This window comes from Lissotriton vulgaris, chromosome 2_1 (genome assembly GCF_964263255.1).
Source record: "Lissotriton vulgaris chromosome 2_1, aLisVul1.2, whole genome shotgun sequence".
In the NCBI taxonomy this organism is placed as follows: Eukaryota; Metazoa; Chordata; class Amphibia; order Caudata; family Salamandridae; genus Lissotriton; species Lissotriton vulgaris.
In genome coordinates, this window is record NC_141687.1 from 383,052,783 (window position 1) to 383,073,427 (window position 20,645).

The following is a 20,645-nucleotide window of genomic DNA, read 5'->3' on the forward strand; positions in this document are numbered from 1 at the left end:
GGCTAGAGAAGACAGGTGCCTGTTGCGTTCTGCTCAGGGAGAAGCGGTTTCCAAAGCTCAGTAAAGTGAAGAGACTCCCAGGACCAGCAACTGGCCTCCTGTTTGCAGCACAGGGATACAATAGCTGAAGGAGCCTGCTGGGGTACGTTGGTAGCCCAAAGACTTCAAGTTGCTACTGCAACTGCGTGCAGAGTTAAAGACCAAGATCTGACGCACAGAGTTGCACCCGAGTTTGCTGAGCCCGGGAGTGCTGTTGGAAAGTTTCTGGGGCCCTAAAAGGAGAGTTATCGACCTAGGAAGGATTATCCTGTGACCCCGACACCGGGCGACTGGCAGTCCAGTGGCGACTGGACTTCTTGTAGACCGGAGAGGGCTTTGTGGGATGCTGACCCTACAACAGGGACCCCCTCACTATCTACGTGGACCAAGGAGTCCCTTAAGGAAGGCCCACCATCGACCGCAGCACATCCACAGTATCCTTGGAGCATCTCCAGCATCCTTCATCCCTTGCATCCGGTCCAATCCTTAGAAATCCATTGCAACGCTGATAAAGGGCCTGGAATTGCTGGAGAATTGCTTGCTGGGAACCTCAAGAACTTCTAATTAATCGCATTGACTCTTGCCCAAGTTTTCTTTGAAATGGTTTCTAAAAGTAAAATGTGTTGACTTTGCCAAGGCTTTTTCGTGACCGAGTGAAATTGGTTTGATTTATTATTGTTTGTAAAATCTATATCTCAGACATGCTCCTTTGTATCTTTTTTTATTCTAGTATCTAAATTCTTATAAAAATAGTCTGTTTTTATAAACTGGTGTCTTATTTTTTTGAGTGTCATGTTGATTTCTTCTTCAATTGTTTTGTTGCGGTTTAAATGCTTTTCCATTGTTCTTCTGTGTAAGCTTTGCTGCTCAGTGCCAGTGCCACAGCCACCCAGGGTTGAGCTGAGGGTTTGACAGACGAAACCTAAGGGTCCTAAATGGGTTGGTAAGTATCTTACACAGTGATGTTGCACTACCACACCACACCACACCACATCATACAAAACTCCCATTTCCTCAGTTACCATACCTGGCTGCGGTCAAGGGGCTTTTCAGGCGATGTTGAGTCCTCCCCTATGGACATGCCCTTTAACGGCACCCATCTTTCCTCTAGATAGCACTTTAAAGAGAGCAGGACCACAGCTCTCTCCAAGAGCTTATCTACCCCACCTCACCAACTGCATCAGCACCACTGTTCCTTTCGTGGTTCTGGCAGTGGTACTTTATACCAAAAGCCACTTTAATGGTCGAAAGATGCCCAGCTGTTTTGCGGCCGTGGAAACCACCGACCACATAGTCAGCCATGTACAGATTATCAGTATGTCTAGAATTCCACTGCCCCCCAGCAGTCCCATCTGCAAACCCCTTTAGTATGCCCATAGTGGAGCACAGCCACCTGGTTGGATGCAGGATCTGACGATTCTTACCCGGTTGGTAAGTCATAACATCAAAAAGGTGGGTCCTGCAAATTGTCCACAAGGGACATGCTTTGCCCTTCAAAACTACTTTGCCACACCTACTGTCCCCGAAACAACTGACTAGGGACCATCTCTCCGTCTTAGCAGCCGGATGTGCAAGCCCTTTTGGGCAAAGGAGCTATTGAGAGGGGGGCAGTTGTTATTCCTGATACTTTCTGCACCAATACTTGCTAAAGAAAGATGAAGGACTTTGTCCTGCTTTAGACCTGCACCATTTCAACACCTTCCTCTGAGAGGACAAGATGCTCACGTGGCCAAGTTCTTGTGTGTCCTCGACCCTGGAGACTGAATGGGGAAGTTTGATCTGCAGGACACCTTTTGTCATATACCTGCCCTGCATGTTGATCAGTGGTACCTGTTTGTGGTGGGACAGGAGCAGTTTCCTTTCATTGTGCTCTTCTTTGTCCTCACCAGTGCCCCTCTGAAGGTGTTCTACTACCAATCTGTGAATACAGTGGTCAGGGGTCACACTGTTCCCCCTACCTCTATGACTGGCTGCTGAAGGTGGACTCGCCCCAGACAAGCGAACCTGCTGTCATCTTTGGGGTTTAACGTGCCACAGTTGACTCGTTCTCAGACGCTCCCCTTCACTGAAGTTCTTGATCCTGCTCAGTTTTGTTACTTTCCCTCGGAAAGGAGAGACCAGGACATTCAGGCTATGATCCTGATCTTTCATCCTCTCTACCTGGGTTTCAGTGATGTCGACTCTGAGGCTGCTGGGACTGATTGCCTCTTGCATTCTGCTGGTGAAACACAATAACAGGTATACGTGGGCTCTACAGTGGGATCTGAAGTCTTAGTGGGCCCAAAATCAAAGGGGCCTTTGCAACCTTGTTCAGATTTCAGAGAAGCCAACAAATGATCTGCAATGGTGGTTGCTGTTATGCAATTGGGTCAGTGGCAGACCTCTCATCCTACCTCATTCCGAGCAGACAGTGGTAACCAATGCATCACATCCGAATTGAGGTGGAAACCTATAGGAGGTGATGATCAGACTCCTCTCGTGGAGTGCTGGGTCCATATCAATCTTCTGGAGTTGAGGGTCATCCAATTGGCGTTTAAAGACTTCCTTTCGTCCACCGAAAAGAAGCTGGAGAAGGTCTTTGTAGATAACAACACTGCCATTATGGCATTCCAAAAAGCAGGGCGGAGAGGGGTCCATGGATCCAATGCCAGGAGGCGCTCTGCCTCTGGAAATGGCAGAACCATCAAGGTACTTTACTGGTAGAGAACTACCTGGCAGGATCTTTGAATGACCGGGTGGTTAAACTCAGTCACCAACTCCTAGCGCTGTGGTTCCCAAAGTGTGCGCCGCGGCGCCCTGGTGCGCCGTGACTAGAAGCCAGGGGCGCCGCGGCGCAGGATTTGGGTCGTTGAAAATGCAGCCGCATTTCCTCCCCCTCCTTTGTGCTGCCAGGTCACTCTGCATCTCAATTACTGATTGATGGAGAAAGCCTTTAGCTCTCACACGTGGCAGACATTGCCCCGGGGCACGCATCTCCCGGTGTTTTCTTCTCGCTCCTATCTGGACTGTTTCTCTGAGCCCGGTGCAGCAGCCTGTCCTGTTTCTCTGAGCCCCTATGTACCTGACTGTCCTGCTTCTGGGACCCTGTGGAGCAGCCTGTTCTTTTCTGTACCCCGGTGGAGTAGCCTGTCCTTTTCCTTGAGCCCGATTGCGCTGCCTGTCCAGTTTCTCTGCCCCCAGTGCAGTTCTTTCAGCAGGGGCGTAGGAGACACTAAATTTCTGGGGGGGGACAGGGACAACCTTGTGGTCTTTCCAGTGACCCTTTAGAAATCGCCTGTTGCATGAGACCGTACGCCCATTTATATGATCAGATAGTTTTAAAGTGAAACATTGAGAAAGGCACGCATGTTGTCACAGTTTGTAAGCATTCTTTATTGTTATTTGTATTCACAAAGTAATTAGACAAATGTGGAAAAATCATGTATAGTTTTTATAGTGCTACTCCTAGTTCACTCAGTTCTATCATCTGCAAGGTACACGTTCTTTGAAGCAGGTACATTAACCCTTCGCCCTACTTTACGATGAGCCAAAACTTCCACTAGACACAATTTTGAACTCTTCTTGTCACTCTGTGAGTCTCTGAGGCTGCTGTTGCCCTATTTTTCTGCAAGGAGAGCCTGTCTTGTCTGAATGCGCCGGGTCCACAGTAGGCATTGGGTGGGTGGGTGGGTGAAGGGTCAAGAGCCTGGTGGAAAGTGTTGGGTGCAGGGTCAGGGGCCTGGTGGAGGGTGTTGGGTGGGTGGGTACATGGTCAGGGGCCTGGTGGAGACCGTTGGGTGGGTGCAGGGTCAGGGGCCTGGTGGAGAGGGTTGGGTGGGTGGGTGCAGGGTCAGGGGCCTGGTGGAGGGTGTTGGGTGGGTGGGTACATGGTCAGGGGCCTGGTGGAGACCGTTGGGTGGGTGCAGGGGCCTGGTGGAGAGGGTTGGGTGGGTGGGTGGGTGCAGGGTCAGGGGCCTGGTGGAGACCGTTGGGTGGGTGGGTGCAGGGTCAGGGGCCTGGTGGAGAGCTTTGGGTGGGTGCAGGGATAGGGGCCTGGTGGAGACCGTTGGGTGGGTGGCTGCAGGGTCAGGTGTCTGGGGGCAGGGGTCTGGTGGAGAGCGTTGGGTGGCTGGGTGCAGGGTCAGAGGTCTGGTGGAGAGCGTTGGGTGGGTACAGGGTCCGAGGCCTGGTGGAGAGCGCTGGGTGGGTGGGTGCGGGGTCAGGGACCTGGTGGAGAGCGTTGGGTGGGTAGGTGCAGAGTTAGGGGCCTGGTGGAGAGCGTTGGGTGGGTACAGGGTCAGAGGCCTGGTGGAGGGCATTTGGTGGGTACAGGGTCAGAGGCCTGGTGGAGAGCGTTGGGTTGGTGCAGGTTCAGGGGCCTGATGGAGAGCGTTGGGTGGGTGGGTACAGAGGGGAGAAGTGTGCAAGGCAGAGGGGAGAAGGGTGCAAGGCAGAGGGTAGAAGGGTGCAAGGCGAAGGTGGAGTAGGGTATAAGGCGGAGAGGGAGATCGATGCAAGGGGGCGGGGGAGAAGGGTGCAAGGGGAGGGCGAGAAGGGTGTAAGGCAGAGGGGAGAAGGGTGCAAGGGGGATGGTGATGAAGTTAAAAATGTGCCCCCACCTCCCCCGAAACATATCTGCGGAGGCCCATGATCCGAGCCCATCCCACGTAAACTTCTTGTAATGCCACAGAGCTCCTTGAGTCTCTCTAGACTGGTTACTTTTAGCGGGAGTGCTTTAAGCTACTCTTTGATGGTGTTGTATGCATTGAGATGTACTTTATAAGATCTTTGTGATTGCAAATAAAGTTTTATGATAGTGATGGCTACTCACTGAATCCTTCATCACGTCTAGGCTTGATTCTTCATGTAGACCAGTGGTTCCCAAAGGGTGCGCCGCGGCACCCCGGTGCGCGGGTAAAAAAAATGGTGGGGAGCCACGGCCAACTGCCAATTAGGTCAAGGGAGCCACGAGTCAAAAAAGTTTGGAAAACACTGTCCTAGCGGATTACGAGTAGCAGTTGCACTCACAGATGGCGCAAGATCTCTTCTGCGAATGGGGGAAACCTTGGCTTGATCTATGAGCCTCCGCCAAGAACTCACAATGTTAGCACTTCTGCGCGGTGGAGTTTCCAAGCCATGTCTCTCTAGGAGACTCGTTCTGCCCAGGGTAGGACTCTGGACTTCTTAACACCTTCACGCTAATACCTGTTCTGAAAAAGATAAGGACCGACTGGACCCAAATAGTCATAATGGCACCAGACTGGGCATGGAGAGTATGATGTCCACAATGCCTGTGTATGGAATCTGTCCTCCGATAAGGCTGCCCCTCTGAAAGGATCTGCTGTCGCAGCAATTCGGCCTGTGCAATCTCCACCTTCATGCTTGGTGATTGAGCGGCAACATCTTTGACCTTCCTTCAGGCAAAGTAATCTGACATTTTGTTGTTTTTTTACCTCCCCTGACAAAGCTTTGCTCTGGGTACATTAAATGGTACCTTTTGGCTCTTTTGCCTATTTTACAGTTGTCGGACCAACCCTCCTTATTTAAATCTGCTTTGGTGATGCATTTTTGAAAGGCCTAAATCTGTTTCCTCCCTCCCCTTTTGTCATACCGCAGTGGGACCTTGACCTCATACATGCCAACTCTCCCGATTCAGGAGGAAGACTACCGATTTCAAGGCCCGCCTCCGGAGTCCTGCATGCTGAACCCGATTCGGATTACAGAATCATGATCTACTGGAAACATGGCAAAAGTGAAATGTTGATGCCTGTCATGTATGCTCTCCCATCTCCCCCTCCAAGAGTTACCTCCGACATAAAAGTTAAAGCTTTGTAATTAATTCTTGGAGGGGAAGATTACAGCATGTGAATGGCCTCGACATTTTATTCAGCATGTGACAGGCCTCGACATTTTATTCAGCATGTGACAGGCCTCGACATTTTATTCAGCATGTGACAGGCCTCGACATTTTATTCAGCATGTGACAGGCCTCGACATTTTAGGTTTTACATAGCACATACAAAAACAGAGTTTAGAACTCTGTTTTTGTATGTGCTGTTATTAAACTGCCAAAAATGAAATGCCAATAGACTGATTCAGGCAGATTACATAATTGGGCAAACCAGAATTTGTTGATTCCCGACTCAAAGAGAGATCAGGAATGTATATTGGGAATTTATTTTACTTTAAATCCCGAGGCAGGGAGACTGACATCACAATTTCTGTCTTTTAAAATTAATCCGAGTTTTGAGACTTTTTTAGACGAGATCGAACCGCAATAGGCAAAATCACTCTACTTGAAATGTAGGTATGGGATAATCCACTCAATACCTTCACAGCCAAATCTGACTTGACTGAAAGGGACGCTAGATGCACGTTGTGCCTATTAAGCGCAGACGAAGATATTGCGCACGTCTTGTTTTTTTGCACAGTTTACGCAATACTTAGACGAAAGTGGATTAAGCCCCTCTGCAGAATACTGAATAGTTAAAGTTATCTAGAGGTACTAAAAATATTAAAATCTGATAGTTCCCAACTTGTGGTACTGGGCATTAGTAAATTTCTGTTGGCTACCAGCTTTATAAGGAGTAAGAAAGGGCATCATTTTTAAAATTTTCTTAAACATTTTAAACATTCAAAAGTTTTCTCTCTGCACTTGAGACAGAATTGGAGTTGTATGTGACAATTGAATAGTAATTTATGTACTGCATTTACAACATTCCTGAAAGAAGTCATGATCTCGGTGTAAGGCTGTAGCCCAGAGAAACCTATAATTTGTATGTTTTGTTTTTAAATATTTTATCCTTGAAAATCTGTTTTATATATTTGTACTAGATGGGTCAAAACTTAAATGTTTTAAAGGATGTGTTTGTATGCGCTAATGATTCTTTGAATCGAAAGCGATTTGATGATGATTCAGGCAGATTACATTCTTGTATGTAACCTGGTCCTCACATATTTGATGTGCACTCCATTTGAACCACTGCACAGCTGTCCCTTGCAGCTTCTCACCCTCAAGACAATGATAGTCCTCACCATAACATCGGTGCAGTGAGGGAATGATCTTTATGCTCTGTCAACCTGCTGTATACCACATTCTCTCCAGAAACTTGGTTTGTGGATGTGAGCATCTTTCTTGCCAAAAGTTGTGACATGTTGCCACATCGGTCAACATATCGCCTTATCAGTGTGTTTTCCTCTGCCTTACTCCTCTGAGGAGAAGACACTCTATCGTTGGGACCCCAGATGGGTACTAAGATTATAAACCGATCGTACCTGAGAACACCGGGGTCATGATCAACTCTTTGTGGGGTTCACTTGAGTGAAAAAAGGGTGGACAAGGCCATGCAGAAAAGTACCATCTCACGCTGGATCTTACTCTACAATAAGATTTGCTAACTATTGACCTGAAAGCAGCCTCCGGGAGACTGCAAGCTCACGCAGCCGTGGCCAAAACTGCTACCCCTATGTTGGCAAGTGGAGTTCATGTCTTGCCAGTCGGCTATGTGAGGGTACATTTGTGAAGCACTACTGTCTGGACAGCCCGGTTTGCTGACTGGCATTACGCCAGCACGTTCCTACAGGACTTTTTTGGTTTGAGTCCATTCATTGACCCTCCTTCAAATGGGTATTGCTCTGGTATTATTCCAAAGGTGATGGATCTGTAAGTAGAAGTCTCTATCAGAAGATCAAGTTACTTGTCTTCGATAACCCTCTTTTTGGTAGAGACTCTATCTAACTGCAGATTCCTCACTAAACCTCCAATCTTCCGTTTTCTGGGCATTGGAATCCATCTAATATTACAAACCCAAGAATAGGAATCTGCACACTGGTCAGGGTCAAATTGCTGCTGGGGTTCTGCTTCTGGGGCGCAGACTACTTTGAAATCAATAGTCAGCACATGGGAGTGGCACCTATATAGGCTCTGCACGTCATTTACAGAGTGGTATAGTATCGGTGTGAAGCTGCAATGCACCACCTACCAGCTTTCAGTTGTACTGCTGAAAGTTTCTGGGTCAAGTCTGAGGCCTGGGTAATATTCCAAAAGTGAGTAATCTACAATTAGATAGTCTCTACAAGAAAGAGTGTTAACGAAGGTAAGTAATTTAGGACTGGTGCTGCAATACCCTGCGGGCTCCACTTGAGGGCTCTTCATTGGAGTTCTTTTGTTTTTACGCTGTATAGGTTGTGGTGCATGTGTGCGGGTGTCAGATGTGTGGGGTGTAGTGAAAGTTAAGTGAATTAAAACTGTCTACGGATGGCCTGAATGTCATTTAATATAACTGTCCCACCGACAGGATTAAAAAGAGGAAAATGCTATTGTGTAGGTTCAGGATAGCTCTAATGTGGTGCTGGTGGGGTTTCCAATGGGGTCGACATGTTTCATACATTTGTGGTCTTAACTGATCCTCTGCGTTTCTTCAGGACCAATTTGATCCCTGCCCTACAGCTAAAGGGAGGATATATGTATTATCACAAGTAATTTGAATACCTCTGTTTCTATCCAACCTGAAAGTTACAAATGAAAGCTAAATATAAAATAGTTTATCAGGTGTCGTCTTGAGGTTTGTACGACATCCCCAGTAATTTTTTTTTAAACATTTAAAATATCTGACCGACCCGTTCCTAATTGGCCCAGTGTAGTGCGTTACTACCCTATCACCAGCTCCGCTTAAGGCAAATTACCTCTTTCATGAAAACCGACCTGCACATCACCACCATGCACAGATGGACAAGCAGAGTCCGGGTAGGTCGCAAGTGTGCACCATGCTGGACCACGTAAGTTGCCTTTGGGTACCATGAGAGGGGCATGTGATTACTGCGAGCTGTGCGTTTGTACTCTACATGTATGTTTTGTCCCCCATAAAGTCCATTTGCATCAGCGTGCATTACTCTGCTGATGACCCATGAAGCATGAAAAACTGAGTACATAGGGTAAGGACTACCCCTTTCAACTGAAATACCACACTTGTCATGTGTAGTGTCTACTGTCAAACAGTGTTTCTTTTACAGTTTTTTACACGTGTGTTCACCTCCTGATCTGCTTTCATTGATGTTGATTCTCACCGAGCACTTGGTAGTGACTTTATGCGCCTATTGCCTGCTATGTCTACTATGACACCCATGAAAAATGTTTTAAAAAACATTTACTGGGGATGTCTTACAAACCTCAAGGCGACGCCTGATGAACTAGTTTCTATTTTTGCTTTCGTTTGTTTCTTTCAGGTTGGATAAAAACAACATAAAGGTATATACATGTATAATACCTATCTCCTCCCTTTAGCTGTAGGGTAGGGATCATATTGGTCCTGAAGAAACGCGGAGGATCCGTTAGGACCGCAAAATGAAACATGTCGATCCCACTGAAAACCCCACAAAAAGCCCATTAGAGCTATCCTGATTCATTGATCCCACATGATACCATTTTCCTCTTTTTAACCCAGTCAGGGGGACCATTACAATAACTGACATACGAGCCACCCTTTAGACCGTTTTAATTCACTTAACCACCGCTCCACTATACACATCTTACACCCCCCACACACCCCAACCTATACAGCATGAAAACAAAAGAACTCCGAAAAAGCGCCCTCTCGTAGGGCATTGCAGCGCCGGCCCTGCGAGGAGCACGCCCTATGATGAAGCATGGCGCCCAATCAGGTGTGTGAGGGCAAGAAGTACCTATCATTAGGATCCCCTCCTGGTTTGACCCTCTCCAACCTCTATCTTTAGACCAGCACCCCCCTTTTGTCTAACAGATATGTTGTGTAAGCAATGATCTATGCCCACAGCTGACCCTCCTCAAGAGAGAGCACCGTATTGGGCACCCAGGTTTTTTTTATAACACCTGGATTAGTAATTTTGCTGCGATGCAACTAATAGCCCCTTCCCCAAAGAAAAAATGGCACAAATCGCATCATCTCGTGTGATCCACTAACCAGCCGTTACAACAGAGACGGGTTCACTCAAGCCTCCTAAGAGGCCGCTGCCTACAGGAAATTAGTGTTTTTATGATCTATTGACACATTTGTATTGTGGAATCTCTTTAAATATTACTTATGATGTGTTTCTTTATGGCATCCTTTAAGTTGATTTGGAAATGTTTATCAAATAAAAAATAAATTATCACAAGATTTGGTGGTAAGGACTACTGCTTTAAAAAAAATCTTTTCAGTTTTGGGCCATTCGCCATCAGAGACCATCTAATCTGATCCTGCTGCAAGTCTTTCATGCCCATTACCGATCGGCAGATATATCTGTATGTTGTTAGGCAGTAATTGAATATTTTCAATTTCAAGCTTAAAGTAAGTCCTCCAAGTATTTTAGAATGATGTTTTAAAAGTGAAAGTGAGGCGAAATGGTGCTTCTCCAGGGAACCCCACAGCTAAAGTGCTGCATGTCAAAAGATTTTCATGTTGGGGATGCAGCAGATATCAGAAAAAGATTACACAGGGGAAAAATTCCCATGGGTTCCAAATACAATATACAAAGACTACATACACCCTTCAGCACAAAGCTCCAGTCTCAGCAGGAGTATCCCACATGTACGCGTCCTGTACAGATTGGTTAGACACCCTACTGATCATCCCCTTTGTTCCAAACGCACTAGGCACAGATCTAGAAGCAATGAAAGGACCATGTACTGCGAATCCAGGAAATGGCAATTGTTTTGTTTCTTTTGCAAAAGACAAGTGGACCAGCACAGAGCAAAGATGAGCCTTCAGCCCGAGATAGCAAGAATGACTCCAGCAAGCCATGTTTCACCAAGAAGGAAGTCCAGCAGATTCTTCAAGAACGCAATGAACTCAAAACCAATCTCTTCCTTATACAAGAGGAGTTATCCTATTACCAGCGGTATGTATGCCACAGTGTTTTTAATAAGGAACCTCCAGATTGCACTGTTTACTGTTAGCAGAGAGCATGCTCTAGTCTTTGTTGGTTAGGGTCTTTGTTGGTTTAATGTCTCCCCATCACCAACTGCATGCACCTGTTGGCCATTCCTGCCCTTGTTGCTGCACATTGGTGTGGGACCATCACAGATAATGGGCCATTGAGTAACCGTTCACCATTGCTGTGTGCAGCTGTTAAAACACAAGAAAAAAACCCTTGCTATTTGTGCTTGTGATATAACAACCCAACCGGTTTAAACTGCCCTGAATTTTCACCTTTCATGTCATCACCCACTCTGTCCAATTTGAGGACCTGCTATGTATTCCAGATGTTTGCATCTGCAGGCTTAGAATTCATTATATGTTGCAGAAAAACTAAAATAGATTAGAGTATGATGTAAGTTATCATTGGCAGATTAGAAGAGGTCTCTTCATATTTTTCTATCTACAGTTCAAGGGAAAATTTGGTTTTAAAGCATTGCCTTTTGTAAGATTGTTTAGACCTTTAAAAACCACTGTTCAGAATGTTTACGAAGATCACTTCGCTGTACTTAAATGGGAATCAACTAATTGCATGCATACTTTACCTCACTCAAAATATGGTCCATCACATTGTGGAATCCTCATATGAAAGACAAAGAAGTTGAAGAAGGGCTTGGAGTGTTATTCAGTGACACTTGAAAGTTACTACTCTCAATGTAGGGGTTTCCCCTGCGAGTTTAAAATGTCTTCCTCCTAGTTACCTTTATTAGGTTGTCTTTCTTACTCCCTGTTTTCCAAAAGATTGGTCTACCTTTGCTTCTTAAATCCTCTTCAGTTTTGTTTCACCCATTTTTCATGTTATTTGATTTATAAGGTTGGGGTATTAGCTGTTCTTTTTTTATTTAGCTTGAATAGCACTGTTATGAAAAGTATTCACTTAATTCAGAAAATGGTATCTTTTCTTGCTTTATCTTCTTTCACCTGGCTTTAAACTGCCTGTGCTGGCATTCAGGACAAGGAGATGCTACTCAAGAGAGAAAGCTGCCACTTTAAAAGCCTTGGAGAGCTAGCATGCTTTCTCATGTGAGCTTTACCTCTTACCCTTATATCACCAATTGCCTCACTGTTCCTGTTTTGTTTGTCTATTAAGAAGGAATAAGGAGTTGAAAGTGACGTTTTTGATGCTTACCCTGATTGGGGAGGGGATTGTTGGGGAACAGTTTCCTTCTTTTTGCTATCCCCGTTCCGGAAAGGGCCATTTTTAGGTCTCTCCTAAGCAGTGCTGTCTTTTCCAGACATGCTGTTGTCAGGATATGGGCCTAAAGCTCCGCCCATCTTTTTTTAATTGCCTCCTGCCCAGGTCTTTGTAAATGGTGGCTTTTAATTGGTCAGTAGGCTTAGTAGTCCCTCCTTAGTATCGCCTTTGTACTGATACATGTGCTATTCCCTATGTTTTAATTACAGCCTCAGAGCACTTCTTTCTTAATGGACTTCAGGCAGGACACACACTTGAGCCGAAGCAAGGCTGGCAGTGGTTACGTTACTCACTAGCACATCTCGCATTTATAGGCGACCTGTAAATTTCCCCTTTATCAGCTCCACCCAGAGTACAGCTTAATCTGGAATTAATATAATGATTCTTTTGTCACATTTCAAAGCTACTAATTGTAGATATGTACATAGCTATTTGAATGTACCCATGGTACTGTCATGCATGCAATGCATTTTGGGTAGGGTGGAATTACCATATCTTCTGCAGGGTACAGTACCATATGTGACCTATTTTGGTCAGATGTGGTTCTGCACCCTGCAACAAGGCTAGGTTAAAAACATTGGCATTTATAAAGGCAATAACTCAAACTTTGCAGAGTGCAGTACCATATGTGGTGAAAGAGGGGACCTATTTTGGCTACATATGGTACTACACACAGGAACATGGCTAGGTAAAAAACATTGCCATTTATAATGCCAATAACTTCAACTCCAACAAATGCAAGACCAATTGCATTTCCAGTGCAATAGATCTTGCATCTGTTAACGTTAGAGCTGTTGGCGTTGAAAATAATGTTTTTAACTTTTGCTTTTTTATACTATTGGCAATAGTGCTATGCAAATTTCACTGCAAATAAAGAAGCAAAAGTAAAGAACATTATTTTCAATTCCAACAGCTCTAACTTTAACATGCGAGACCTATTGCATTGCAAATGCTTGATTAGGTCGCACCTAGAGTCTGCACACATGCGCTGCTCTGCGAGGCACGCTGTAGGTCTTATATGGCTTCATGGACCTTTCATCTTTTCAATTGGCTCTTGTTAGTAGCGTTCAATATATGCCTGATTTTCATTGGTGGACATGCTTAATTAGTCACACTTTTTGGCCTTTTGGACCCTGCCAGGAGACTGCCCCTGTTACTGTCCCCATACTATTTGGTTTATTTATGGGGTTTTTGGCGCACTCTTTGCTTTAGCCCATCCTCCTCAGTAGTGTCTTACCACCGTTCCACGACAAGCTCCTCTGTTTGTGGCCGTTTTCTGCATCGCTCCACCTCTCAGCTGTCGGGCAGGAACCTTCATGGGTGTTTTATGGCAGCCTGCCCCTTGTGAGTGACTCAGTAGTGACTGCATGTTAGAAAAGCGCTCAGTGAGCGGGACACTCTGAGCTGGCGATGCCAAGATGCTTTGTAAAGAAATAGTGTTTGAGGCATGTGTGCTGTAGATGCACATGCTTTGCATAATCCTGCCATCTAGTGTTGGGTCCAGATGTTTGCAAGTTGTTTTTCTTCGAAGAAGTCTCTCCAGTCCTTTCAGTAATGGGTCGCATGGGCGTCGACTCCATTGTTAGATTATTTTTTTTCCTGCCATCGGTTTTAGGCATGTATTGCTGTGCTCGGGTTTGAAACCTTTCTGCGGGCTGTACGTATTTCCCTATTCTCCGCGTATCGAATCGGTCACCAAATTATCAATTTTCGATCAAAAACCTCGTGGGCGGCCGTCGGGCCGAGCCATGTTGGTCCAGCCTTCTGCCGATGGAACGGACTCTATTCCATTTCTGTCCTGGGTGCCACGCCATTTACCCTCGTAAAGAACTACATCAAGTTTGTAACTTGTGCCTCTCCCCGGAGCACAAGGAGGAAGACTGCAAAGCTTGTACATCGCTTCGGTCCAAGAAGACTCTATGCAATAGTCTGGCTCGATGTGGAGAGATGCAACGTCAAAGCATCCAACACTCCGGATATCTTCGGGGAAGAATCCAAGCAAGAGGAGGTTGAACCGTCTGCCTCAGAAAAAGAAGAGGTCCTCTCCGTTCCATATTCCGAGCTTGAGATCAATCTGGAGTCCGAAAATGTGCCTCCGGGACAGTGTGCCATGAGTACCGAAGACCCCTTGCCTCATAAATCCTCTTCCAAAATACATAAGGCTACGGCACCACCTCTGCCTTTTGGACAAGGTCGGCACTGAAACCATGTTCCTGATGCCCGCCTTTCGGCTCTGCACTGAAACAGTCAAGCTTTCTGGCTCGGGACCGAGTCGATCAAAACTACCTTTGGATCCAAAATCATCAGGCTCCAAGAACAAATCTAGTTCGGACCCTATGCACCAAAACAGAAACACGCTTTGGAGCCGAAACCTTCTAATACCAAAGACAAGTCCCTTACAACGCCGTAATCTAAAGACAGTGTATCTGAGCCTCTGGAACCAATTTTAGACGTTCTTAAGGCCAAATTGGATCCTAAGCAGAAAAGATTTATATTAATCCTAATACTTGACACATTTCTGCTAAAACCCCATCAAAACATAATCTTCCTTTAGCGAACACTCACAAGATCCCTTTAAAGAAAAAGAAAGAGATGGCTACCAGCCCTGTTTATCCTGCCCCTCAACTCTCTCCTCTCCTCCACCATCTTCTCCACAGTTAGTGATTACACCATTGACCCTATAGTAGGCAATGACCCAGACCTTTACCCTGCAAAGCCATCCCCACCAGACGATAGTATGGCTTACCAACACCTCTTTGCTAGAGCAGTAGAGTATCACAGGCTGGGCTTACTTAAAGAGTCATTAGAGGAGGACTTTTTATTTGAAACACTCGTCCACACAAAGGTCAAGTCAAACACTCCCTATGCCTAAAAGCATGATGAGGCATGCAGATGATATATTTAAAGACCTGTCCATGTATGTATTTGAACTCCAAAAGTAGATGAAAAAATATAAACCCTCACCATTGGTTCCTGTATTGATTAAAGGACAATTACCTCTCGACTCCCTAGTAGTGTCCACTGCTCGTAAAAGAGCTAATTCACAAACTTCTGGGGATGCACCTCTCCTAGACAAGGTATCTAAACTTATAGATGCCTCAGGAAAACGAGTAGCTGTTCAAGCTGCTAACCACTGGCATATTGCAAACCTACAGGGCCTATTAGCTAGATACGACAGGGCACACTGGGATGAAATATGGCAACTGCTCCAATATCTCCCAGATGACCACAAAACTAAAGCACTGCAGTTGGTTGAAGAAGGGAAACTCATCTCTAACTCCTCAATCAGATGTGCTTTAGATACAGCTGACACCGCAGCTAGAGAGATCCATACCAGCATTCTCCCTAGGAGGCAGGCATGGCTTAGAATCTCTGGGCTTAAGCCGGATGTTCAACATTCCATTTTGAACACCCCCTTTGACAAGGAACACCGTTTTGGTCCTGTAGTCGACCTGTCCTTAGAGAAAATGAAGGACACCAAAGTAGCAAAATCCATGGGAGTGCTCCAGTCCCCATCCAATAGAGGCTTCTTTTGCCACTCGTTTTACAGAGCAGGATCCAAAACAACATCCTCAGACCCAAATGCTTCCTCTTATAAAAGCAACAATCAATCCTCTCCCTCTAGAAGTTTCTATAAAGGAGGATATAGAGGAAACTATTCCTAAGGTAGGGGTAAATGTGACACACCGCATAACACCCCTTCCCGTAACAAACAGTGACTTGCCAACACTTCCCCCAATCACTTAACACCTGTCGGGGGAAGACTTCAACAGTTTCTCCCCATTTAGCAATCTATTAACAGACCAATGGGTGCTCGACCTTATCCAACATGGTTATTGCATGGAGCTCATCTCCAATCCAACAAACATTCTACCTCATGTTCATAAACTGTTGTCAGGTCACTTACAGTAACTCATCAAGAAGTGCAATCTCTCTTAGAAAATGGAGCCATAGACCCAGTTCATTACAATACCAGGGTTCGGGGGTTTACTCTCTTTATTTTCTCATCCCCAAAAAAAGGATGGATCATTACGACCAATTTTGGATCTCAGAGTTAAACCATTACATACTGTCAGAACAATTCCATATGGTAACGCCTAAACGGGTCCTTACACTTCTACAGCAAGGCGATTTTATGTCCACACTAGACTTTAAAGACGCATATTTTCACATTCTCTTTCAGCCAGCTCCTCGCAAGTATCTCAGATTTGTGATATCAGGCAAACCCTATCAGTACAAAGTACTCCCATTTGAAGTAATTACTGCTCCCAGAGTGTGTACAAAATGTCTAGCAGAAGTGGCAGCTCATCTCCGGAGACAACAAATCCATGTGCTCCCGTACCTGGGCGACTGGCTTGTCATAGCCAGCACACACTAAAAGTGTTTACAACACACTCAGACCACACAACACCTACTCCACAAATTGGGTTTTATGGTCAATATTCAAAAGTTTAACCTACAGTCTTCCCAGATACAATCCGATCTAGGAGCCACTGTCAACACTCACACGGCTCTAGCCTCCCTCAATGCAGCCAAAATAGTCAATATCCAAACTCTGTTGCTGCAGTTCCAAACCAACCAACCAACCAACCAACCAAACCTTGCCAAACAGGACTTTCATGCGGCTACTGTAAATGATGGCGTCATGCACTGCAATAGTGTCTCATGCAAGACTACACATGCGTCCACCACAAGAATGCTTAGCACGTCAGTGGTATCCGTCACAGGGTCTGTTAACAGTTCTAGTTTGTAGACAGCCGCACCCATAGCTCTCTGTAGTGGAGGAACTCACAATTTATCAAAAGGATGGCCTTTCATCGACCCTGTTCCACAAGTCGTGCAGACGCATGTCTCACGGGTTTGGGAGCACATCTCCATCATTACACAATTCAGGGTCTCTGGGATGACCAACACAAATGACTCCACATCAACTATCTAGAGCTTCTAGAAATATTTCTAGCGCTCAAAGCTTTTCAGTCTCCTCTCCTAGTCCGCACAGACAAAATGACAGCGATGTACTATGTACAAAAACAGGGGGGGGGAGGGAGAGAGACACACTCTCCAACTGTCTCAGACAATTTGGAAATGGGCAATCCATCACAAGATTCACCTTCTGGCAGAACACCTCCAAGGAACAATCAAATTGCCGACCTCCTCAGCAGAAGGAGACAACCAATACATGAGTGGGAACTTCATCCCCAAGTTCTCCTACCATACTTTCAACAATGGGGATATCCTCAAATAGATCTGTTCGCCACAGCAGACAACACCTCCAGGTTCCCACACCCCCTATCCACAGGCAATGCCCTATGGATGAATTGGTCAGATATTTGCCCACGCTTTTTCGGCTCTCCCTCTCCTTCCATTTCTGGTTCGGAAGTTCAGGCAAATATTCCTCACGGATTCTAGTACCTCCTACATGGGCCTGTCAACCTTGGTACACCACCCTGTTAGAGCTCTCAGTAGTTCCACATCAAAAGCTACATCTCACTTTGTCTCTTCACTCAGAACCATGGAGAAATCAAACATTAAAATCCAAAGGAGCTCAACTTAGCGATTTGGCTCCTGAAGTCATAGTTTGGATATTTAAATTTGCCACCAGACTGTATGATTATTCTGAAGGAAGCCAAAAAAAACTACAACCAGAGGTTGCTATGCATCAAAATTGAAACCACGTGTTGTCTGCTGTAATAACAAAATTCTACCTCTAGATGCTTCCGTTCAGAACATTGTTTGTTGCCTTCTGTACCTACAGCAATGTGGGCTAGCGTACACATCAATTCGTTTGCATCTAGCAGCAGTAGCTGTGTATTTGCAAAACAGACAGCATTTGGTTTTGTTTAAAGTTCTGTCATTAAAGGCTTAATTCCACCTGCACCAGTGTGGAATCTTAATGTTGTACTTACAAGACTTATGAATCCACCCTTTGAACCACTTCACAAATGTCCTTTACAGTTTCTTTCATGGACGAGTGCAGTCCTCTTTGCAATAGCTTCATTAAGGAGAGTTGGTGAACTGCAGGCTTTAACCTTAGAAGAACCCTTCTTTCAACTCCATAAAGATAGGGTCATTTTTGCACCAATCCAAGATTCCTTCCCAAAGTGGTTTCTGCTTTCCATATCAACCAATCAGTTGAGTTACCGGTGTTCTTTCCTCAATCTGATTCAGTAGCAGAATGGGCTCTTCATACACTTGACATCAAAAGAGCTCTATTGTATTATATAGAAAAAACAAAAGGCTTTCGTAAAACAAAGCAACGTTTTTTTCATTTATACCACCTCACAGAAGCAATCCTATTTCTAAATCTTGCATTTCAAGATGGATCGTTAAGTGCATTCAAACTAGCTATGCAAAAGCTAAAAGAACTTTATCTATACCCCCTAGAGCGCATTCCACTCACAAAATAGGGGCATCCATGTACTTTTTAGATAACATCCCTATAGCTGATATCTGTAAAGCAGCAACATGGTCTGCACCACACACATTTACCAGATACTGTTGTGTTGATTTATTAGCACACCAACAGGCAAATGTAGGCCAAGTAGTGCTAAAAGCAGTTTTTCAGACCACTAAAACATCTACTGGTAAGCCACCGCTTTAGGAGAATACTCCTATATAGTCTATGCATGCATGTGTATCTACAGCACACGTGCCTCAAATGGATTGTTACTTACCCAGTAAACATCTGTTCTTGGCATGTAGAGCTGTAGATTCACATGCGCCCTCCCACCTCCCCGGGCACCTTTAGTTGCAGTTCTCATTATTTACAGATGGACATCTCTTTACTACACTTACTCCATTCTCACCCTCTTGCGGGATAGCAATCAAACAATCGAGTTGATGCACATGCGCACCATCACCGAAAAGAGGAGTCCCCTCACCTCGTGGCTGGAAAGACTTCTTCGATGAAAAACAACTTGCAAACATCCGGACCCAACACTAGATGGCAGGAGTATGCAAAGCATGTGAATCTACAGCTCTACATGCCAAGAACAGATGCTTATAACATAATCCTTCTCTCAAGCGTGGACGATTAATTATATGCCTTAAAACATTCCAGTTCTGTTTTTGAATTGACCATTTGTTGGTTTGTTTATGTCCAGTTTGCTGTGTGTGACGTCAGAAAGGGGTATTCCCGTGGGCACAATGTACATTCTGTTTATGACCTCGTATGGAGGAGTTTCGATGTAATGGGGTTGGCCTCACGTCTTTAGCTGGCCTCCTATTTATCTCTTGAGTGTTAAGTCTGACTCGTTATCACTCATGCCGATAAGGAAGGCCAGGTAACAGGAAGGTCATAGACTACATGGGAAGTGATCAGCCCCTTCACACACACATCCATGTATATAAATATTTTCAGAGGGTGGGCCTATCTGGGGAAAGGATGTGCTTAACGCAGCCGGTGCAGTTTTAGGACTAGCTTGGACACCTGAGTGCCCTAGGCAGCAGTTGGTAGCCCGTTCTTACAGTATGTGGCTGGGTTTGTTTGGGAGGAAAGTCACCCACATAGCGAGCTTCTTCCTGAGCCTGGCACATGCACAGCAGTGTGGAACTGCTAGTTTGAGTCTCCTGCTTTCTTCATCTCTCAATCGTCTCAGTGCTGTTGAAGGCCTGGTTTTCCGTAATTTGCATGCTGTAAAACTTCCGTTAGCCAGCTTGCATAAGAGTCCCACAGTGTGGTCCCCGGGGAGCCATGGGGTCTTTGAGGGTTCCAGAAGTCCCGAAGGGCAACCACTACATCTCTCTTTTCCTTATCTCCTTCTCAGGGCTGCAATTTCTACCCATCGCCCCTTATACTTTCCTGCCTCACTTCTTTTAATGCTATGGACAGACCTGCGGCACCGAAACTGTCGAGCCACACAAAAAAATATGCTGATAAATGTGCAGACGTATGTGGAGATGAGAACATAGTTACCTTGCAAAATGTACACAGCACATACATCCCCTAATTTTCTTGTGGTGGTGTGCCCAGTAAGATGTATTTCGTATCATTAAATACCACCAGACCAATTGGTGCCGAAAATAGACACTGAATAAAACCGCACCGCTTTCTAAAAAACAGCGCGATCTCCAGTAAAGTTTCCTGGAGTTTACCTTCATTTGCTCCGAGGGCAGCGGCAGCTGGGGTTAAGCTAGAAAAGTGAGGATGTTAATTTACAGTGGTAGAGTTAGGACTCTTGTTTAATAGTTTAAGCATACTGCAGGCCCGAAGGAGGCCCACCACAAGTGCACGCCACAGTAAGGAAGAACATGCAAAGCTGTTAAAGAAGTAATACATATCTTTCATATTTCTAAGGTTAGTCTTGCAGGCCAATCAACTCGGACCACAAACAAGGTCAGACGTCAAGGTCCCTACAACACCGGAAGAGATTACGTTTTTTCTTTTAACAAGAACACTTTCGCGGGTATCAGAACTAAAAGTCTTCTTATGCAACTTCTTATTGCTGATAATAACCTGTGTTTTATTTAGCACTGTATATCCCACAACTCAACATCTCTCC

At 45.3% G+C, this 20,645-nt stretch overlaps 1 protein-coding gene across 1 annotated transcript in view; it reads left to right on the forward strand.

Annotated features, from left to right (window-relative positions):
* RILP (Rab interacting lysosomal protein) overlaps positions 1-20,645 on the forward strand; it is a 117,463-nt gene that overhangs the window by 67,968 nt on the left and 28,850 nt on the right. Inside the window, exon 5 of the mRNA XM_086955210.1 lies at positions 10,706-10,872. Within this exon, the coding sequence (XP_086811336.1) occupies positions 10,706-10,872 (167 nt within the window). The remainder of the gene's footprint in view (positions 1-10,705; positions 10,873-20,645) is intronic.